General features: G+C 43.2%; 1 protein-coding gene across 3 annotated transcripts in view; it reads left to right on the top strand.

Annotated features, from left to right (window-relative positions):
• The window catches only part of MARCHF5 (membrane associated ring-CH-type finger 5), a 74,010-nt gene that overhangs the window by 40,300 nt on the left and 9,794 nt on the right, over positions 1–23,916 (top strand). Inside the window, exons 2-6 of one of the 3 annotated variants that reach the window (XM_069753793.1) lie at positions 11,473–11,675; positions 16,684–16,814; positions 21,350–21,533; positions 22,523–22,689; positions 22,860–23,395. In XM_069753793.1, coding sequence (XP_069609894.1) covers positions 11,473–11,675; positions 16,684–16,814; positions 21,350–21,533; positions 22,523–22,689; positions 22,860–23,096 — 922 coding nt within the window. In that variant the 3' untranslated portion in view covers positions 23,097–23,395. Of the gene's footprint in view, positions 1–11,472; positions 11,676–16,683; positions 16,819–21,349; positions 21,534–22,522; positions 22,690–22,859; positions 23,396–23,916 lie in introns of those variants that run through there. The other 2 variants (XM_069753794.1, XM_069753795.1) reach the window with 2 other exon arrangements.

Below are 23,916 nucleotides of genomic sequence, written 5' to 3'. Positions count from 1 at the left end.
ATTGCTAAATTTTCGCCAAATTTCCGTTTTTTTCACAAATAAACGCAAGTCAAATCGAAGAAATTTTACCACTATCATAAAGTATAATATGTCATGCGAAAACACTCTCTGAATCACCAGAATCCGTTGAAGCGTTTCAGAGTTATGACCTCAAAAAGTGACAGTGGTCAGAATTGAAAAAAATGGCCCGATCAGGAAGTCGATAACAGGATTCGGGGTGAAGGCGTTAAGACCAGCGTTCATATGCTGATCTTAATCAGACGTGTGCTGGAATAAGTAGCATCCATTTTATTAGGAGGTGTTTGTTTCGAAGTGGCATCTTGTACAGCCCGTGAACCACAAACTGGAGTAGATCTCCTCCTCTGGCATTACTTATAGTAAAGGAGTGGTGTCAACATGGCGCTTCAGGAGCTCACCTCTCCCTAGCCTCCCGGCTTCCTGCCTGCCAGGTGGCGGTGTGCTCCTGATGATGATTCAGATTTGGGACGCCGCCGGCCTGACCTCTGCACTCTCTCTGAGGCTGGGGCAGCTTTGCCAGAGGAGCCAGATCCAGTGAGTCGGCCACCTTCAAAGCAGCGCTCGCAAGCTCTGTAGCAAAGAGCTGTAAGTGCTGCGCTACTTTCCTAGAAGTTATTAATTAATGCCGTGTCAATAAATAATGATTCGGCACCTCGTGTACCGTCAGATCGGGATAGGGTTATGAGTGACTGGATCCAACTTTTATATAAACTTTTCACTTTTGTTATCCTTTACCCCATGCGAGATATTTCCAGTATAAGGAAGCTGTGATGACACCGCCGTGCAGATACGTCCTGCGAAGCGATAGCAATGTACAGCGCTGACATGTTTACTGATGCAGAGCAATGTGCAATCTTTATTTCCAGCAATAAAACAGTTTCCATGGATTCCAATTAAGTTGCCACGTATCGGCCCCAGTTTGAAAATAGATTTTTTGACCTTTTCCGTCTCGGAGGGCAGCGCTTCATTATTCTCTGCTGAAATTGTCATTTTTCCTCATTTTGGTGGAATGACTGTACGGCGGTGTACGGTTGGGTGGTAGCAGCCGCTAAATGAACTTGATTTCTGATGTGTGGAAGCGGGGAACCAGCGTGGGTTTAAATGAACCTAGAAGACCCTAATATGTCAGACATCATATTTTATATCCAAATTTATACCTGATGTGTATCTGAACGGCCTCATACACACAATGGACTAAAATGGGGTGCAGAATTGGATATTGATGGCAGAAATCCGTACATAAACTAATACCAGGGGCATGGCAGTGTTCAGAGACTAGACAGGTGGTGGAAAATTGCAGAATGGTGGGTCAGAGCCCACTTTTTTCGCCTAAAAATGTTTTTGAAAATTATAGACTGATGGTGTCCCAATATAAGGGCACATTCTCACGTACAATATGGCCGCATGTTTCACCGTATTCACCTCAAAGGGTGAAATACTCTCATGTCCAGCACCATGGAATCAATGGTGCTATATAAATAAATAATGTTAAAAAAAAAATACACCCCGAGATTGACAAAATAAATTGACACATTGCTGATTTCTACTTAGCTGCAGATATTTTTTGCAACTTGTGCATGAGAGCTCTGAAAGGGAATCTGTCACCAGGGTTTTGTCACCGGATCTGAGAGTTGCACAATGTAGAGCCAGATACCCTGATTCCAGCAATGTGTCCCTTACTGGGCTGGTCTAGTATTTTGGCGTGCTCGTAGATTGTTTGAGTCCCTGCAGCTGCATGATTTGCAGCTGCTAGACAGCCTGAATACATGTGTGGATTCCCTAACAAACAGGCAACCACCACATGTATTCAGGCTGTCTAGCAGCCGCAAATCATGCAGCTGCGGGGACTCAAACATAATCTCCGAGCACGCCCAAAATACTCGGAGAACACCCGAGCGTGCTTGGAAAACCCGAGTAACGAGCACACTCACTCATCACTAGTCAGACACTGATGTTGGAGGAGAGGACCAGAGTGGTAATCTCTTCCACATCGCACCCACCTTTCCCCCCCCCCAACCATGCCTGTATGAACCTCGCTTTGTGGACTGGGGCCTAATCATGGGAAACAGAAGAGCCTTCCACAAACTGTTCCCACAAAGTTGGAAGCAGTGATTTTCCCAAATGTATTGGAGTGCTGAAGCATCAAGATTTATCTTACGTGAAATCCTCCTCCACCAAACCTTACAGCTGGCACAATGCAGTCAGGCGGGTAACATTCTCCTGGCATTCTCCAAACCCATACTTGTAAATCAGATGTCATATAGAGACGTGTGACCCATCACTCTACAGAACACATCTCCACTGCTCCATAGGCAGCGCACCTTGCACCACTCCATCCAATGTTTTGCATTGTGCTTTGTGATGTAAGGATTGCATGCAACTGCTCGAACACACATGCCATGAAGTTCCCAGTAGGTAGGTTTGGAGCCTGCAGTTAGGCTACGTTCACATAACGCAAATGAAAACGCATCAAAACGCGAGCAAAAACGCTGCGTTTTGCGACGCACGCGTCGTTTTTTGCCGAAATTTGGATGCAAGAAAAATGCAACTTGTTGCGTTTTCTTGGCCCGACGCTTGTGGCAAAAAAAACGCATGCGTCGCACAAAGCATCACACAAAAACGCATGCGACCCCCATGTTAAATATAGGGGTGCATGACGCATGCGTCGCCGCTGCATCGCCAGATGCAAACCCGACGCAAACACGCAAAATGCTAATGTGAACGTAGCCTTATGGAGTCAGCAGAGCCTTGGTGACTTTTCTGCCCTCCACTTCTCAGCACTAAGTGACCTCCCTCTGTAACTTTACATGATCTCCACTTCATGTCTGAATTGCTGTGGATCATAAACTCTTCCATGTTTCAATAATATCACTCAAAGTGGATCATGAAATATTTCGAAGGGAAGAAATGTCATGAACGGACTTGTTACTTCGGTGGCTTCTATCACTGGACTGCGCTGGTGTTGGTGAGATCTTTACCACCAGCCATTCTGTCACACATGGTGGTGAAGGCTGACGGCGTGAAGGGGGGCTGGAGGTTATACACCGGGGGCAATGGGACTGAAAAAAAAAAAAATGGTTCTCAGTGTTGGTCAGGAGAACTGGTGTTGGTGCAGGAATTGCTATCTCTACATGGATGGCTGAATTCAGACTTATGTCTGACTCTTTCCTTTAACCTTTTTCTGAACTTATTGTAGGCGGTACAAGTTGGGGCTATATATGCTGATTTCTGGATGAGGAAGGACTGAGTTTCCTTTTCCCTTTACCTTTTTTCATTTGCTGTATAAGGCTATGATTTCTGTATGGGCCACACAATGAGGAATGACTGAGTTTTTCCCTTCACCCTTTTCCATTTAACCTTTTCCCTTTTACCTTTACTCTTCATCTTTTTCTGAACTTACTGGAGGCGAAACAAGTTGAGGCTATATAAGACTGATCTCTGGATGAGGAAGGACGGCGTTTCCTTTTCCCATTACCTTTTTCCCTTTTCTGAACTTACTGGAGGTGGAACAAGTTGAGGCTGAATAAGGCTATGATTTCTGGATGGGCCACACAATGGGGAAGGGCTGCGTTTTTCCCTTTACCCTTTTCTCTTTATCCTTTTCCCTTTGCCATTTACCCTTTACTCGTTACCATTTTACCTTTACTCGTCATCCTTTTCTGAACTTACTGCAGGTGGAACAAGTTGAGGCTGAATAAGGCTATGATTTCTGGATTGGCCACACAATGAGGAAGGACTGACTTTTTCCCTTAACCCTTTTCCCTTAGCCCTTTTCCCTTAGCCCTTTTCCCTTAACCCTTTTCCCTTAACCCTTTTCCCTTAACCCTTTTCCCTTAACCCTTTTCCCTTAACCCTTTTCCCTTAACCCTTTTCCCTTAACCCTTTTCCCTTAACCCTTTTCCCTTAACCCTTTTCCCTTAACCCTTTTCCCTTAACCCTTTTCCCTTAACCCTTTTCCCTTTACCCTTTTCCCTTAACCCTTTTCCCTTAACCCTTTTCCCTTAACCCTTTTCCCTTAACCCTTTTCCCTTAACCCTTTTCCCTTAACCCTTTTCCCTTTACCCATTACTCTGTTCCCTTTACTCCTCACCCTTTTCTGAAGTAACTGGAAACGGCACAAGTTGAGGCTAATAAGTCTATGATGTCTGGATGAGGAAGGACTGTTTCCTTTGAAATGCGTTGTGTGTTTTGTAGAGGGGCAATGTGTGTGCGGATATGTTTTTTGCAGAGGGGCTGTGTGTGTATTTTGCAGAAGGGTAGTGTGTGTATGTGTAAGGGGGGAGTATTTTGCAAGTCTTCGGTGATGTGATGTTAATCTGCCGTATTGGCACTATCTGATATATTAGTGGGTTTTGGGTTACCGTTTCAGCACACGGTCTGTAAAAGGTTCGCAATCACTGGTATAGGAAATGAATTAATGTGCATATTTATACCGCACTTTTATTTTTAATCTTTATAACCATTTAACTTTCTATTGTTAATGAAATTCCACATTCTGTTTTTCACAGATGCAAGGTTTAATTCCCGTTTAGGCTTTTGCATACCAATATTTTCCATTTGCCAGTGCAGAATGGCATTTCATTAATGCGCACATATGCTGATTTTATCCTTCATTAGCTTTTTAATCTGCAGCTATTTAAATTTCACTTTAATATGTGGAGTAATATCTTTTCGCGTGATCAGCATAATTTACAATTTTTTTTTTTAATTCTGAGAATGCTGCAGTGATCTTCAAAGGGGAATATTGGGCACCGCTTTGCTGTTTTGAGAGCTTTGCTTGCTGCATGCCTCACTTCTGACTTTGAACTAGCCGACACTAGGAATACAAACTAAATTGTAGGAAAAACATTTAGAATGCATCAATGCTACCTTTTATCTCTCCTGTTCAGCTGCGTTCGCTGTGAGCGCACGGTTGTATAGCTGTTTATTAAAAAGAACCTTTCATTGGTAAGCGGTGTACCTCCTGCACTTTCTGCAGCTTTACTGTTTTTTGGAGCAGTTTTTCTTTTTCCCCCGTGCCCCTCCGTTCCAAAGTTATAACCCCCAGGAAATAAATGTGAAAACTTTCCCTTCAGGAAATAAAGGTCAAAACTTTCCCTTCAATCAGCTGGGTGTGTTCTACAGAACTTCTCTGTGGGCGCGGCCTTGTTTTGATTGGCCAGTGTCATGGGAACGAAAAAGGAAACACTCACAGAGAGGTTCTGTGGTGTCCACCCACTGGATTGAAGGGAAAGTTTGCATCTTTTATTTTCAGGGGGTATAACTTTGCGACAGAGGGAGACAGAAAGAAAAGGAAAACCGTTCCAGAATCTGTGGCATGGCAGCAATTGGAGGAGGTACTTAGTTTAAATTAAAAAAAAAAAATTAAAGTGAAAGGTCCTCTTTAACTAAAGAAAATTGATATCAATAAGGATAGGCTGGATCAGATATGCAATATAATACTAAAAGTAGTATCCAGTGATATAAGACTATACATGGAGCATCTCTGTAGGTCTAGCATTTTGTACAGATCTAGTCCAAAAATATATACCGGTACCTACCCTTGCAAAAGTTACAGGCCCTAATTGTGTCCTTTTAAAGGGAATTTTCTGTTCTCTATAATATGTATGGGACACATCTCTAGGATCGCAGAACAGAGGACTTGAGTCTTACTGTTTCCTCTGGTTCTCTCTTGGCGGCAGGACAGTGTCCATTAGGCGTGGAATGAAGTGTCAGATTTCGCATGGACCCTGCCCCTCTGGCCTAAGTGTACAACACTGCCTACCTGTGCATTGAGTCATTTCCTATACAGCTTCTTGGGCGCTGCCAGCGTATAGGCATGTACTGCATGTGAGATTGCCAATAGGTGTATTTTTAACTTCTTTTTTTTAGTGAAATGTCACTTTAAAGAGTCCCATCGTGACTCTTTTTAGTAAATACATGTATTCTCCATCAAATCCTAATTCTGGATAACTGTGCTGTTCCTCTGTTATTCCTCATAGAAGTTTATGAATAAACTGACAACTAGGCTTTACCATTTGTTTTTGTCAAAGGGGCGTGTCTCTACATAATCTTGCAGAAAAAGTGGAGGAAAAACGGCTTACCCCTGCTGAAACACTGTGATAAACTGGTTCGCAGTTTGAAACGCGTAGGATCGCTTAACATTGCTGGATGTATTTGGAGATGTCAGTATCCCTTCTAATCGTTTCGGTATAAAAGTTATATTTTTTTTTATCTGGACATAAACTGGAGGATTGTTCCTATTAGATAATCTTCGTGTTGGCTTTGATTTGCACATAGGTCGAGGTCATAAAAGTGGTATGATCAGACCATATTCCTGCACAGTCAGACACGGCCATTACACAGTACACAGCAGGGGCACATTTATAAGATTATCTCAGCACAGGAACATTTTATTTACATACATCCAATTGTGGAAATTATTATTATTCCAAGATCTAGTGATTAAAATGAACTTTGTTTGGGCGAAAACATCTTAAAGGACACCCCTCCCCTAATTTGTAACCCTCATTTAGTTATATATTTCTATAAGGAACAGGACAATGCAGAGATCTTAGAAAATATGTCCTTTCTTGGGTATCGGAAGTGTTAACTGAGACCTGTCAGATTGGTGGCGGGTCCTCTTCCCTATAGATGCCATGTCCAGCTCGTACACCCCAGGCTGTGCTTTCTTTGTGCTTTTTTACACTCCCGTTGATCCCGTTTGTTTGCCGGAAGCGCTTGTGTTACCGGACAGATTTTGGTGTTTTGTTTTGTGCATTCATCATCAGAGGACCCGGCCCGACTCTCCCAACAATGCCGCTGCTGTTTCTGCCGGCCAGACTTTTTTTTTTCTATTTCAGGTTGTTATTTGAGCGCTGACCTGATTCAGTCCCAGGACCAAGGTCATGTTTTATTCAGAGCAAGAAAATGGAAAATCTGGCAAGCACCAGGAGCCTTGTGATGAAACCGTGTTTTTTTTTTTTTATTTAGCTCACCATGCAACAATAGAAAGAGACGAAGCCGGCGAGAGAATACAAGGGAACCTCAATCCATTATTCATCGCTTTCTAAAGCTTTAATTATCCAGAGGGTTATCATGTGCTGCCATTTTTGTTCCGGGGGTTTAAAAGGAGGTCGACCTTGAATCTTTAATTTGACGAAACGTTTGCTGCACTCAGTCTTGTATATACAGAAGTATACAAATGAGTAATCGAATCGCCGATCCCTCGGCTGTTTCACTCCCTTACATCTTTCTAGTTAGAAATTACACAGCAGAAGAACTTTACCTTGCAGAATCAGTATCGTCTTCCGTCAAGGATCGGGCAGAACTAAGTCCCGAGCTAAGGAGATGGGGACAAGTGTGCGGTGGGCAATTATCGATAATTAGATGAATGGTGGGAAAAGCCTCAATGCAGAAACCTAGAACAAAACTGCGACTCCAGCGGAGAAGCTGATAAGCAGAAGGCAATTTTTGGTTTGTAGCTTTCTGTGACTGCAGACTAGATGAATCCCCAGCCATCATTTTATGGGATGATTTTCTACAAGAAATGTACTAAAAGAACGTGTGTGTGTGTATGAATGCGTACCGACTAGCGATGAGCGAGCGTGCCCGCCCCTCGAGTGAGCATCGGGGTGCTTGAGCGCCAAGCTAGAGTTTCCACCCCACATGTTTTGCGGCCGTTAGCAAATGATTTTTGGCTGTCTAAGAGATGTGAAACATGCGGGCCGAACACTCAAGCTACCGCAGTACTCAGTGTACCCGAGCACCCCAATGCTTACTCGAGTGTCGGGCACGCTCGCTCATCACTAGTACCTACACTTTTTTTTTTATGTCCTGCACTTGTCACACATGCCCCCTTGCACTTGTCACACTTGCCCCCTTGTACGTGTCACACAAGCCCCCTTGCACTTTTATTATTATTATTATTGTTGTTGTTATTATTATTATTTTATATAGCACTATTTATTCCATGGTGCTGTACATGAGAATGGGTTACATACAAATTACAGATAACACTTAGAGTAAGCAAACTAACAATGACAGACTGATACAGAGGGGTGAGGACCCTGCCCTTGCGGGCTTACATTCTACATAATGGTGGGGAAGGAGACAATTGGTTGGGGGGTTGCAGCAGCTTCAGTGTTGGTGAGACGGTAGCATCAGTAGTGGTGAGGAGGCAGCGGGGTCAGTGCAGGCTGTAGGCTTTCCTGAAGAGATGGGTTTTCAGGTCCCGTCTGAAGAATCCGAATGTGGTTCATAGTCGGATTTGTTGGGGCAAAGAATTCCAGATGATGGGGGATATTCAGGAGAAGTCTTGGAGGCGATTGGATGAGGAGCAAATAAGTGTGGAGGAGGGAAGGAGGTCTTGAGAGGATCGGAGATTACGTGAGGGAAGATATCGGGAGATTAGTTCAGAGATACATGGAGGAGACAGGTTATGGATGGCTTTGTAGGTCAGTATTAGTTATTTGAGCTGGATACGCTGAGGGAATGGGAGCCAGTGAAGAGATTTGCAGAGGGGGAAGCAGAGGAGAGAGATGAAATAGTCGGGCAGCAGAGTTAAGGTTGGACTGGAGAGGTGCAAGGGTGTTAGCAGGGAGGCCACAGAAAAGGATGTTGCAGTAGTCGAGGCGGGAGATGATTAGGGCATGCCCAATCATTTTAGTAGATTGACGGTTGAGGAAAGGACGGGTTCTGGAGATATTTTTGAGATGGAGACGACAGGAGGTGGAAAGAGCTTGGATGTGCAGTGTGAAGGACAGGGCAGAGTCAAGGGTTACTCCGAGGCAGCGGACTTCCAGTATGGGGGGAAAGCATGATGTCGGTAATTGCGATAGATAGGTCAGGTAAGGAAGATCTGTGAGATGGAGGAAAGATGATGAGTTCAGATTTGTCCACATTGAGTTTGAGGAAGCGAGAGGAGAAGGAGGATATGGCTGCTAGACACTCCGGGATTCTGGAGAGCAGAGAGGTGACATCTGGGCCAGAGAGGTAGACCTGAGTGTCATCAGCATAAAGGTGGTACTGGAATCCATGGGACTTTGAGTTGTCCCAGGCCAAGTGTAGATTGAGAAGAGTTAAGGCCCCTTCACATTAAGCAACGCTGCAGCTATACTGACAACGATCCGGATCGCTGCAGCGTCGCTGTTTGGTCGCTGGAGAGCTGTCACACAGACCGCTCTCCAGCGACCAACGATGCCGGTAACCAGCGTAAACATCGGGTAACTAAGCGCAGGGCCGCGCTTAGTAACCCGATGTTTACCCTGGTTACCATCCTAAAAGTAAAAAAAAACAAACACTACATACTTACCTACCGCTGTCTGTCCTCCAGCGCTGCGCTCTGCTTCTCTGCTCTCCTCCTGTACTGTCTGTGAGCCGGAAAGCAGAGCGGTGACGTCAGCGCTCTGCTTTCCGGCTCACAGCCAGTACAGGAGGAGTGCAGAGCACAGCGCTGGAGGACAGACAGCGGTAGGTAAGTATGTAGTGTTTGTTTTTTTACTTTTAGCATGGTAACCAGGGTAAACATCGGGTTACTAAGCGCGGCCCTGCGCTTAGTTACCCGATGTTTACCCTGGTTACCAGTGAAGACATCGCTGGATCGGTGTCACACACGCCGATCCAGCGATCTCAGCAGGAGTCCAGCGACGAAATAAAGTTCTGGACTTTATTCAGCGACCAACGATCTCCCAGCAGGGGCCTGATCGTTGGTCGCTGTCACACATAACGATTTCATTAACGATATCGTTGCTACGTCACAAATAGCAACGATATCGTTAACAATATCGTTATGTGTGAAGGTACCTTAAGGGTCGTAGAACAGAACCTTGTCACACGTGCCCCCTTGCACTTGTCGCACGTGCCTCCTTGCATTAACACACACAGCAGTGTATGGGCTGAAAACCCAGATCTCCATCCGTCGCTCCGAACACGCGTAACATGTGCGCTGCTCTCTGTCAGCCTGAGCTTCGCTCTCTGTGTGCGCTCCACGAGCCCGTGCACCCCGGGTAGTTTGACAAAGGAAAACTTTTGCGCTGCGTTATAGCTTAGCTGGTAGTGGTGACAACAAGTTTATTAAATGTTTCTGGTGTCAATCTGCAGAATTGTGAATACAGCTCTGGAGTATAATGTAGGCTGTAACTCCTGATCAGTACAAGGTAATTAGTGCATTATATTTACCAGGTGGCTCATTAGCCACAATTCATCATTACGTTTGCGCCTGTTCTTTTTTTTTTTTTGTCTAGGTTTGTGATCTTTTTTCTTTTTTCTTTTGTACCCAATGTATTCTATTTCTGCCTTTTTTGAAGTCTATTTTATACTTGCATGCCTCTTTTATTTTTGTTTTTCTGTTTTTTTTTGCTTTGTGGGCAGAGTCTAGCAATTCCAGATTCTCTTATGTACGTTTTTTTTTAAAAAGTCGCAACATTTGGTGCATCTCAATTCCAGTCTCCACCTGATGTGTGTTTTGATGGTGCCAGTTGTTGCAAAATTCTGCGAAATGTGTGACTTTTTAGTGCAAAATTTGCTTTCCTTGCTTTTCCGTATTGGAACGTATCATGATCCTTGTTTTCTGTAGACGCGGATGTCGCCGCATACATTCGCCTGTGGACCTCCAATCTAGACTTCCAGAGCAGGTTTTTCCAATTTTAAGTAAAACAATAAAAAAAAAACCAAACCTATGCTGTGTATACGTGTGTATACATATTCCTCCACACGTGCAGGTTCCTACTGTCCGTAAATGGCGACCGGTTTCTTTATAACTAGAGGCCGAGTTCCTAATCTGATATCCTTCTGACGTGTGAGTATGTCATTCAGTGACTGTAAGCGGAGATCTTGAAACACAAGATGCACTCCTTTACTTAGCCGAAAAACCCTCTAGGATATGATCAGACTGAGCTTTTTGACTGTTTTTCGTGCAGATTTTGCTCTAAAATCGACATAAAAAACCACATAAGTATCCATTAACCAGAAGCTTCCAGTTCATTTCATTTAGAAAATGTATAGTGCATGAAAACATGTTCTGCGCCAAAAACAGAAGCAGTTTTTACCTGTAGATTTTTCAACCACAAAAATCCACACCTTTAAAAAAAAAAGAAAAGCAAAATAGGCCAAGATTCCAGGTGCATGGTGCTGCTCTGCTTTGGTTAGACACGGCGAGTATTAAATCCCCGGATCCGAGAGCCGTGACACAGTCCTCCTGACATTGGCGTCTGCCCTCTGCAGAAAACACAATCACTTTCCACTTTATTGATTGCTGACGAGATGCAGACTATAGGCAGCAGAAGGAACAGCGACCCCTACAGGCCACAATGATCTTCACGCCGTCCCTGCTGTGAAGATAAAGATGGCGAGTAGATCCAGATTTCCACATGACTTGGGAATTTAGAGAGAACTGGTCAAATATCACTTTTTCTATATAACCTTGTTGATAAGTGCAGTGAACTGACGACTCCTTGTCGACCACCTGTTTTTCAGGAGTTGCTGGGTGTGTTTCGCTACGGATGAAGATGACAGAACAGCGGAGTGGGTCAGGCCGTGCCGCTGCCGAGGGTCTACAAAGTGGGTACATCAGTCATGTCTCCAGCGCTGGGTAGATGAGAAACAGAGAGGAAACAGCACTGCCAGAGTCGCCTGCCCACAGTGTAATGCCGAATACTTGATAGAGTTCCCGAACCTCGGTAAGTGGCATTAATTCACATTAATGGCATTTTTTTTTCCTGCTATTTTTCAATAGGTTCCTGCCCTTGCTTAGTGTTGTGTGAGATATGGTGCAGTGATATGACTGTTTTTAATGGTTCTTGTTAGGGTCACAATGTCATCCCAAGCGGGGTCTCAATTCAGGAGACCCATCGTTGTACTTATCATTGCAGATATTACTTGAAATACAGTTGTCAATGCAGCCTTGTGAGTGGCTTCAACAAAACTCATCACACAGGGGGAGAGACTAGGATGCAGTACTATCTATGTATTAATCATTCACAGGGGAAGACTATGAGGCAGTGCTAGCTTATATATTCTTCATAAATGCATGGGAGGTAATTTGAAGGAAGTATTTATAATTTACTGGGAGAGACTAGGAGGCAGTACTATTTGTGTATCCATCATTAACAAGGAAAAACTAAGAGGCAGTGCTGTTTGTGTTTATTTACAAGGAGTGTCTAGAAGGCAATACGATCTGTATTCATTATATACAGGTAGAGGCTAGGAGCCAGTACTATCTGTGTATTCATCAATAACAAGGATAAAACTAAGAGGCAGTGCTGTTTGTGTTTATTTGCAACTAGAGTCTAGGAGGTAATACTTATCTGTATTTATCATGGACAGGTAGAGGCTAGGAGCCAGTACTATTTGTGTATTCATCATTAACAAGGAAATACTAGTAGGCATTGCTGTTTATGTATTCATTTGCAAGAAGAGTCTAGGACCCAATACGATCTGTATTCATCATATACAAGATCTCTATTCGTCATGTACAGGTAGAGGCTAGGAGGCAGTACTATCTATGTATTCATCATTAACAAGGAAAGACTAGCAGGCAGTGCTGTTTATGTATTCCATTACAACGAGAATCTAGGAGGCAATACTATCTGTATTTGTTATGTACAGGTAGAGGCCAGGAGGCAGTACTATCTGTGCATTCATCTTTAGCAAGAAAAGACAAGGAGGCAGTATTATGTTTTCATTTACAAGGAGAGTCTAGGAGGCAATACTATCTGTATGCATCATATACAGAATCTGTATCCATGTACAGGTAGAGGCTAGGAGGCAGTACTATCTGAGTATTCGTTAATAAGGAAAGACTAGGAGGCAGTGCTGTTTTATGTATTGATCATATACAGGGAGGGTCTTGAAGGCAGTATTATCTATGTATTCATCATTTACAGGCAGAGGCCAGAAGGCAGTACTATCAATCATTTACAGGGAGAGACTAGGAAGCAGTACTATCTGTGCATTCATCATTTACAGAGATTGCACCTGGCAGTGAATGGTGGCTCTGAGAACACTACAGGCCTCCACAACTTGAGACAGTTAAGGTGGTTGGAGAGGCCCCGATCTCTGGGCTAGGGCTGTGAGTTACTGTCCACAGGGGCCATAATGTGACGATAACGAGGCAGACGGATCGCTCTGCGGGTGATGTGAAGACATAGACGCTGTAGACGGCTACTACTTTCTTAGATCAATTATTGATAACAAGGAACAGAGTTAGGAAATAAAACACAGACTGGAAGTTGGTAAAGCCGAGGATGAAAGGCCTAGAGAAGCTCTTCAGATGTGACGCCGCGTCTGTAAAAATGAAGATTAAGATTGTCCGGTCTGTGGCATTTACTGTGCGTGTAAAATCTAGATAATAGGGAATCATACTGCTGAATTGTGAGGTTCGTGAAGACGACCCGCAAGCAAAAGCCATGAACATGTCAATGAGCATCCTAAATCCCCAAACACGGCCTGGGGGAACACAATTAACGCCGTGCTCGTACTCTGCAGCACGTCTGTGGCGCCATATTTATCAAATGTCGCACCTTAATGATAAAGTTGGAGTAAATCAGGACAGCGCATCTTTTTAGGCATGATGGTATTGTTTTCTAATGTTAAACAAGAGTCTGAGATCAAAGTGTGAAAAGTCGCATGTTGATGGAGAAGTTTGCGCAAATTTCGACTTTTTATGCAAAAATAGTCGCAAAACAAATGTATTTGTTCCGCAACTTTTTTTCTCTTTGTTTGTACTTGTAATTCCTCCCTCCATGCACCCACCAGAAGTGTTTGTACTTGTAATTCCTCCCTCCATGCACCCACCAGAAGTGTTTGTAGTAGTAATTCCTCCCTCCATGCACCCACCAGAAGTGTTTGTAGTAGTAATTCCTCCCTCCATGCACTCACCAGAAGTGTTTGTACTTGTAATTCCTCCCTCCATGCACCCACCAGAAGTGTTTGTAGTAGTAATTCCTCCCTCCATGCACCCACCAGAAGTGTTTGTAGTAGTAATTCCTCCCTCCATGCACTCACCAGAAGTGTTTGTACTTGTAATTCCTCCCTCCATGCACCCACCAGAAGTGTTTGTAGTAGTAATTCCTCCCTCCATGCACTCACCAGAAGTGTTTGTAGTAGTAATTCCTTCCTCCATGCACTCAGCAGAAGTGTTTTTACTAGTAATTCCTCCCTGCATGCACTCACCAGAAGTGTTTGTAGTAGTAATTCCTCCCTGCATGCACTCACCAGAAGTGTTTGTAGTAGTAATTCCTCCCTCCATGCACTCACCAGAAGTGTTTGTAGTAGTAATTCCTCCCTCCATGCACTCACCAGAAGTGTTTGTAGTAGTAATTCCTCCCTGCATGCACTCACCAGAAGTGTTTGTAGTAGTAATTCCTCCCTCCATGCACTCACCAGAAGTGTTTGTAGCAGTAATTCTTTCCTGCATGCACTCACCAGAAGTGTTTTTACTAGTAATTCCTGCCTGCATGCACTCACCAGAAGTGTTTGTAGCAGTAATTCTTTCCTGCATGCACTCACCAGAAGTGTTTTTACTAGTAATTCCTGCCTGCATGCACTCACCAGAAGTGTTTGTAGTAGTAATTCCTTCCTCCATGCACTCACCTCACCAGAAGTGTTTGTACTTGTAATTCCTCCCTCCATGCACCCACCAGAAGTGTTTTGTAGTAGTAATTCCTCCCTCCATGCACTCACCAGAAGTGTTTGTACTTGTAATTCCTCCCTCCATGCACCCACCAGAAGTGTTTGTAGTAGTAATTCCTCCCTCCATGCACTCACCAGAAGTGTTTGTAGTAGTAATTCACCCCTCCATGCACTCACCAGAAGTGTTTGTAGTAGTAATTCACCCCTCCATGCACTCACCAGAAGTGTTTGTAGTAGTAATTCCTCCCTGCATGCACTCACCTGAAGTGTTTGCACTAGTAATTGCTCCCTCCATGCACTCACCAGAAGTGTTTGTAGTAGTAATTCCTCCCTCCATGCACTCACCAGAAGTGTTTGTAGTAGTAATTCCTCCCTCCATGCACTCACCAGAAGTGTTTGTAGTAGTAATTCCTGCCTGCATGCACCCACCAGAAGTGTTTGTGCTAGTAATTCTCCCTGCATGCACTCACCAGAAGTGTTTGTGCTAGTAATTCCTCCCTGCATGCACCCACCAGAAGTGTTTGTAGTAGTAATTCCTCCCTGCATGCACTCACCATAAGTGTTTGTACTAGTAATTCCTCCCTGCATGCACTCACCAGAAGTGTTTTTACTAGTAATTCCTCCCTGCATGAACTCACCAGAAGTGTTTGTAGTAGTAATTCCTCCCTGCATGCACTCACCAGAAGTGTTTGTAGTAGTAATTCCTCCCTCCATGCACCCACCAGAAGTGTTTGTAGTAGTAATTCCTCCCTCCATGCACTCACCAGAAGTGTTTGTAGCAGTAATTCCTCCCTCCATGCACCCACCAGAAGTGTTTGTAGTAGTAATTCCTCCCTGCATGCACTCACCAGAAGTGTTTGTACTAGTAATTCCAGAAGTGTTTGTACTAGTAATTCCTCCCTGCATGCACTCACCAGAAGTGTTTGTACTAGTAATTCCAGAAGTGTTTGTACTAGTAATTCCTCCCTGCATGCACTCACCAGAAGTGTTTGTAGCAGTAATTCCTCCCTCCATGCACCCACCAGAAGTGTTTGTAGTAGTAATTCCTCCCTGCATGCACTCACCAGAAGTGTTTGTACTAGTAATTCCAGAAGTGTTTGTACTAGTAATTCCTCCCTGCATGCACTCACCAGAAGTGTTTGTACTAGTAATTCCAGAAGTGTTTGTACTAGTAATTCCTCCCTGCATGCACTCACCAGAAGTGTTTTTTTTTTACTAGTAATTCCTCCTTGCATGCACCCACCAGAAGTGTTTGTAGTAGTAATTCCTCCCTGCATGCACTCACCAGAAGTGTTTGTACTAGTAATTCCAGAAGTGTTTGTACTAGTAATTCCTCCCTGCATGCACTCACCAGAAGTGTTTGTACTAGTAATTCCAGAAGTGTTTGTACTAGTAATTCCTCCCTGCATGCACTCACCAGAAGTGTTTTTTTTTTACTAGTAATTCCTCCTTGCATGCACCCACCAGAAGTGTTTGTAGTAGTAATTCCTCCCTGCATGCACCCACCAGAAGTGTTTGTAATAGTATTTCCTGCCTGCATGCACCCACCAGAAGTGTTTGTAGTAGTAATTCCTTCCTCCATGCACTCACCGGAAGTGTTTGTACATGCAGTTCCTGTGTTGACTGTTCGTTATGTAGAGGATGCAGAAATAATACCCTACACTTGATATTGAAAAAGGGATAAAAATAAACTTTTGCTTTTTTAACATTTCAAGTCATTGTGTATCAGCATCCAGCCATGCATTTTCTCTTTGTTGAGGCACTTTGTTTAGTTTGGGTCAGGTCCACTGGGAAGGTCCTGGACAATAGAGGAGCCCGAGCTGCATTACACTCACCGGCTGATGAGCAGGTTCTGTACAGCTCCGCACAGTTCTCCGGGGCATCTCTGGAGGAATCGAGCTATTTATAATGTGACAACATATTTACACCCCTCCCGGTACCGTCGTCACAGTGCAAGATCCTCTACTGTTCTTCCAAACTAAAAAAAAATAATTTCTTATATTCTAAATCTCAACAAACATGGTTTTGTAATATTTTATTTTTGTTCTCTTCCAGGTCCAGTTGTATATATGTTGGACCTAGCAGACAGACTGATATCGAAAGCCTGTCCATTTGCTGCTGCTGGGATAATGGTGGGTTCGATCTACTGGACTGCCGTCACCTATGGTGCAGTGACGGTCATGCAGGCAAGTGGGTTTATTACTGTCTAAATCTACATCCCCGACAATAAATAAAATCCATGCTTTCTTTTTGGGTCCCTGTATTGAGCGTCTTGTATGTTTAGGAATTAGTTACAGGCTGTGTTCAAATTAGCGGCATGGCTTCTGTAAAGGCAATAAAAAAAAATTTGGTATCTGGATTCTATCTAAATATATAGCTAACTAACCAGATAAAAAAAATAAATCAGTTGTCTTGTTACCCGAAAGCGATATAAAATAGTAATTTTGCTTGATCAAGGCTACACTTTTGAAACTAAAAGATCTATCAGTGGAAACCTTACCTAAGGAGGTATTTACAAGCTTTGAATGGGGTATAATAAGACGGTCACCCTAAAACTAGACTGTTAAAGGCAGTAAAAGGGGCACAACAGCAGGTAGTGATGGAAGGATTAGTAGACTCTGTCTAGGTAAGGACTGTTTGGCGCGTGTTTAAAAGAATTTGAGAAATACCGGGCATTTGAACAATCACGCTTTGTCAGGAAAGTAAGAGCAGTGATTAGGCTAGGTTCACATTGCGTTAATGGGTTAATGCTAACGGACTGCGTTGCACGGCGAAATAACGCCGTGCAACGGGTCCGTTAGCGCACCCATTGACAGCAATGTTATTTTTGCCTGTAGCGCATGCCATTTTCGGTACGCGCTAGCGATGTGCCGTTCTTTTGTGACGGACCTCGGACGCTGCTTGCAGCGTCCGAGGTGCGTCCGAGGTCCGTCCCTCGCTATCACAGGTCGGGAATCTGTGCTAGCGGGGACTGCGAACGCGGACCCCAGAGAAACATTGCGTTAGCGCAATCCGCTAGCGCTAAGCGCTTAACGGATTGCCCTAACGCAATGTGAACCTAGCCTTAGGAGAACTGCTCTGGAAGCTGCTAATGGTGGAGGCTAGGAGGAGGAGCCGGTGATTTTGCAGGACTGAAAATAGCTGAGAGGAAAAGATAGGGAGGTGAGCACTACTGTTTAGAAATCAAAGGACTCGAGAGAGCTGACTGGGATGTTAGGAGTTAACTCCTCTCTTGTAATACAACTATTGAGCGTACTCGGCCAGGCTTTGGTGACAAAGCTCCTTGGAAACAAGCTGTACACTATGTAAGAAAAAAGTCCTCACAGCAGGAGAATGAAAGCAGTTAGAAATAGCAAATCAAAGGCAGAGTTGCTTATTTTCATGCTGTCTAACTCCTGCAATTTATTAACATGAGAATACCCCTTTAACAGACTCTGGAAATTCCTTGGGTCTAATGCACAGACTACATACTCCGTACAGGCAGCCAATGACCTATAGTCATACAGAAAGTATGAAACCTTGGCTCTTAGAAGGATACATTGGATAAACAAAATATGTGCTGCCTCACATCACATTAAATTCTGTTTCCAATGATATATTATTTTATGGTATTTTAACCCCCCCAAAAATTGAGTTTTGAGCCATCAGACTTTACAAGTTCTCTTTTTTTTTTCAAAAGGTTTCCACAATTTTGGCCACTAGTGTATATCCTTGCAATAAAATGATCAAAAGACATCTGACTTGATGACGGGTGTACTTTCGTCTGATGACTATTCTCCCAGAATTGGGTCTCCAAATTATTAATGCACTGTATAGATCTGCGGACATCTGAGAGTGCGAGATCTTCTGATTACTATGCTTTTCTTTCATACGTCTTCTCCTGGGTTGCATTTTTTTTAAATTCTTTTCAATATTAGTGGTTTGATGTGACACCAGAAGGATACGGCTGGCCGGCCCTCGTGTATTTGCCGCCAGGGTGCATTTCTAACATAAGATGCATTTTAATTAGCGGCTCCTAGATGTCCTGGAATACGCATGGTTATTGCTAGCAGATGTATTCACTATATATCCCTATGGTATTGGCTACAGATGTTTGCTCTCTAGGGGTATAATCATAGACGTGCGGACTTGTCGACAGCTGTGCGAGCCATGGAGAGCGGCCAGACAAGCTTCTGTCACAAGCCATCGCTGTGCATCCTAGCAGAGGGAAGATGCCGTATCTTACCCAAAAGAGAGGGTGTCAAGAGCTTTTGATATGACCCCGGAAATATTCATGAAAAATTTGCTCGGAGAGGAGAATAAATGTGAAGGATTGTAGACATCTGATGCAATAACTATAGGGACAGATACCAGTTCTGATGTGTAGGATGAATGCAGATAGTGAGCTTGTATTAATATATCTGCACCATCTAATATTTGATCATATACTATCGATATGTCATATATCCTAAAATGTAAAATAAAACTCTGGAAAAAAAAGTTATCTATGGTACGTAATACAGTTAGTGTGGCAGATCATGACATATACTTTCCAAACTTACGCCAAACGAGCCGAAATCTGCCAGAGTTTCTGCAGCCGCTCTTGTCATAGGTGATCCCCCATTATACAATCCATATACACTTACAGGCCATACAGACAAGTCATCTACGTCTTGTATGTTAAAGAAGTTTTCCGGTCGAAGAAGAGGTATAAATGGCTGCAGACTACCAAATCATGACCTTGCGCAGTGTGCGCACTGTCATGATTCCCTGACGTCCCTGTGCTAGTAGTTGGTTAAGAGATGGCATATATGCAGTTGCATACTATTCTCATTTACTTCTCTCAATTATTTTCTGTTGAGAGACGCCATATGAAAAAAATCTGCACATAATCGCCATTACGGGGAATACGGGGCACACTGTCATAATTCAGCTGTCTGACTGGGATGTTAGGAGTTAACTCCTCTCTTGTAATACAACTATTGAGCATACTAAATAACTTTTCTTTTTAAACTGGAAAACCCCTTAAAAAAAGTTCTGTCCCTGCTCCTATCATGTCTATTTTAGTAAATACCTGAATTTCCCATATTATACACAATTTTTACGTATATTTTTTATCCATCTGTTTTGTATCGCTCCTCTGTTATTCCACCTAGAAATTTAGGAGTAAATTGACAACATGGTGTTACCAATTGTAGATTTGTCTTTCTGCAGTTGGACCCAGTCTGTGTTCATAGTCCAGACTGTTGGAACCCACCCCTTTGACAATAAAAATTATTACACATTTATTCCTAAATTTTTTAGAACAGAGGAACTGTGTACAACACAGTTTTATGGAAATATTCTCTAGAAGTAGTTCATGAGAAAACAAGTATTTGCTAAAAGAGAAATATTAATGTAGTAGAGGGGTTCTCTTTAAAGGAGTAACCCATGAAAAGTCATGCGGAAAGGTTGTTAGGAGCAGAATCGGTCTCCTTCCCCCTCTGGCAGCTAAAAAATATAGTTACGGTAAGTTTTGCTTTTCCATTCCTACAGTAATGAAATTACATTGGTAGCATAACATTTTTTTTTTTTGCAGTAGCAGGTTTGGCTTTGTGCTGGACCGGTACCTGAGGATGTCTCCTGACTACTGAGAACTTTTCTGCTCTTGTTTTCATAGTGGACCTCAAAACCATACATTTCCTCAGTTTAGAAAATAGGATTATTTCTTCTCACTAATGAGTAATGTTAAGCTCGATTATCATTGTTAATTAACATCTGTGCTAGTTATGTCGATGCTGACTTTGATTTTCCTCCGGTTTCTGTGACTTCCTGTTGTGTGTATTTGCATGCGGAATATATAAGTGATTACTCACAAGAACCACGTGGAGAAGAGACCATGCACAATTATTGTTTCCCTGATGCTTGATTAGCTTCTGGCAGCCCATTAAGTATTTAAGGCTCTCCAGTGCTTCATTATACATCCTGCCGACAGCGCCATATGGGCAGCCCTGCAAGTGTGCAACGCATTTCGGGTTTCTGATCCATTAGACGTTCCTTCTGAAAACCTCCATGGCTCAACATTGTAAGCGATACGACACCATATTGTTGGGAAGCTGCCGCCAGCTGCTCGATTTTTCTGCAGTGGCCATTAGAGGGGAAATGTGTTACATGTGGCGGGTCAAGTGAAAGCTGCGCTTGTAGTACATGGACGGACCGGTTCAGCAAGTGCTGCTGATTATTTGCAGATCTGGTGTCTCGGGAAGTGGGAGCAAATATTAAGCCATCCACATGACCTACAGCGTTAATGTGCCTGTCAAGATGTGACCACTCCCTTTAAGAGGTTGTCAACTACTTTGATATTGACGGACTTCTCCCTAGGTCATCGGTATCAGATCGGTGGGGTCGACTCCCATAAAACATACAGTACTTTGTGGTCTCTTAAGATATATATATTTTTTTGTGGGCTTAAAAAATATATATCTTCACCCGACGAACAGTTTGCTTGTTGGCCAGGATCCAAAGGGTAACGTTTCTCCTTGCGGAGAGTGACATGTCAAGCTGGTCATGCCAAGGTGAGGAGACTTTTAAGGCTTGCAATGCTCCTCTGGTAAATTAAATATGCAAATTGTCTTTTCGGAGAGGAAGAGGACTAGCATGTCTTCTTATTATAGATCCAAATGACTTGACGTGCGCCAAGGTAACCAGACATTGCTTGCCAGTTTCTCACTGTAGCTGTCCGTGTTGGTCCCTTTTTCTGCAGGTAGTTGGGCACAAGGAAGGTCTGGATGTTATGGAGCGTGCAGACCCTCTGTTCCTGCTGATCGGTCTTCCCACCATCCCTGTTATGCTGATCCTAGGCAAAATGATCCGCTGGGAAGATTACGTGCTCAGGCTGTGGCGGAAATACTCCAACAAATTGCAGATACTTAACAGCATATTTCCAGGTGAAGGAACATAAAAGGTTAATAAATGGAGGTCCTTATCCCAGAAAGACTCGGGAAGTGATCCTTTACTTCATGCTTGTCCCTGTAGTCTGCAGTTATACCATATAAAGGAGTGGACATTTTTTATTTTTTTTATTTTGATTTGGTCTAGAGAGGTACCAGTCCCAGTACCCTCAAAAACAGTGATGGCACCACAGTTACTTAATGTACTTGTTCCACAGCCTACTTCCTACATGACTTTATATATTAGCCGTCTGAGAGTGCCTGAGCCTTAAAGCGAACCTGTCAGCAGGATTTTGCTAAGTAAACAACAGGCATTGTCAGGTTGGCGCTGTTACACTGATTAAAATGATACCTGGTGAAGAAATCCATCTTGTGGTTCTTGTGTAATCAAAGTTAGAGGTTTTCAGTTAATGATATGCCCGTGCTCCGGGGCTGGACTATGGGCAGAGTGTTATCTTCCTGCTCTAAGCCGGAGAATCCAAGGAAAGACTAAGAGAGACCTGCCCACAGGACGCCCAAGGCGCAAACAGTCTGTCTCTCTCTGCCTCTATGATGAGGAACATGTTTGCGCTTCGGGGCGGCCTGTGGGCAGGTATTTCCTTGTTTTTTCTGCCTTAGAGCAGGAAGATAAGACTCTGCCTACAGTCCTGCCCTGGAGAACGGGCATATCATTAGCTGAAATCTTCTAAAAACTGGTTACACAAGAACCACAAGACAGATTTCTTCACCCCACGTATCATTTTAATTAGTGTAACACTGACAATGCCTGTATTTTACTTAGCAAAATCCTGCTGACCGGTTTTCCCACTTTTATTTTTAACTTTTGCAACTACGTGTTGGTTGTAGAAGATGTTTTGGCCCCCTCTGTAGTCTACATAGATGGATATATACGTTTTGACCTCCATACCTTTATGTAATAATGCAGGATACCAAGGTGCACATTCACATTATATTTTATGGCTTTCCTTTTCCATTGTTTTCCACAGGAATTGGATGCCCGGTGCCTCGGGTGCCCGCTGAAGCCAACCCTCTAGCAGATCACGTCTCTGCTACCCGCATACTGTGCGGAGCTCTTGTCTTTCCCACCATCGCTACAATAGTTGGCAAACTGATGTTCAGCAGTGTTAACTCCAACCTACAAAGGACGATTTTGGTAAGGAGGATCTACATGAAAAGGACCGTAATAGAGGGAACGTAATAATCCCCTACCAGCCATACATTGGCTCTGTAACATAACCGTTCATAGAAAGATGGTGTAGATTTTTTTTTTAGGGGGGGGGTGGTGATGTCTTACTCTCGTCCTTTACTGTTTTTTTTTTTTAGGATTTGTCAAGTTTTCATGCAACAGAAGTTTGCCTTCAGTGCATTGCATTATGTAAAAAAAAAAAGAAAAATACTAGCAGACCCAGCAAATATCTGTGTCCATGGAGTGAAAAGGCAAATGCGTTATTGATACAGAAAACTGAATGTGATCGGGTCATTTACAGACAGATCTGTCCCGTAAGAGTTGATGAGAGGAGGGAACAGAAGGCGTTTCATGGCGCCCCACTTGGCGAGTAAATGGCCACCGTGTGGCTGCACCTCTGACTCCTTCAGACACCAATGTGCTGCGGCATCAAGGTGCTAATCTGACGTTGAACCATTTATTTCCCTACATCGCTTTCTTAACCTCCCACCCTAGCCAACTCTAATTCTGCACTTTTGCTTTTTTCCTCTACTTTTTTCAAGAAGCCATAACTTTTTTTGCAGTACATTATATGGTTTCATTTTAAACTATAACTCATCTCACAAAAAAACCTCATAAGGATATGTCAAAATAAAAAAAAAATAAAAATCCAAATTTTCTAAAAAAAAAAAAAGTATTTTCCTTTCTTAAAAATATTAACTTAGACTTTTTTTTTTGTAATATGATCGCACTCTGTTCTTGTACTGTACTGAAATACTTTGGTGTCAGTATACATAGTAAAGATGATGATCTCCTGTGAAGCCCAGCGGGGTAATATAAGGATGGCAGGGACTGGCATCTTCAGGAGGTTTGCGCCTGCCATAGAAACATGTCCTGCTGTGTTATACAGCTAGCTCCATTCGCTGCTGTTCAACTCTTTGAAAACCCCAAAAAGGAATGGACACCGGAGCTAAAAGTACCGTACTTGTAAGTTTATTAGAAATGTTCTAAAAATAATCAAACAACAATCATAGATTATCAATAGATAAAGACGCAATAATAAGAGACACAATAAAGAAGAGAAACAGGCAACACACTAGTGCCACGCTCAGGTAAAGAACCGGTAAGTACCGTCTGCTGGATTAGTACAGAGTAGCATAGAAAGGGTTATGCAGGAAGACATGCTAGTAGATTAGAGACCCAATACCGTGAAGG

This window comes from Ranitomeya imitator, chromosome 2 (genome assembly GCF_032444005.1).
Source record: "Ranitomeya imitator isolate aRanImi1 chromosome 2, aRanImi1.pri, whole genome shotgun sequence".
NCBI classification, from domain to species: Eukaryota; Metazoa; Chordata; class Amphibia; order Anura; family Dendrobatidae; genus Ranitomeya; species Ranitomeya imitator.
This window is presented reverse-complemented; position numbering and strand designations above follow the sequence as displayed.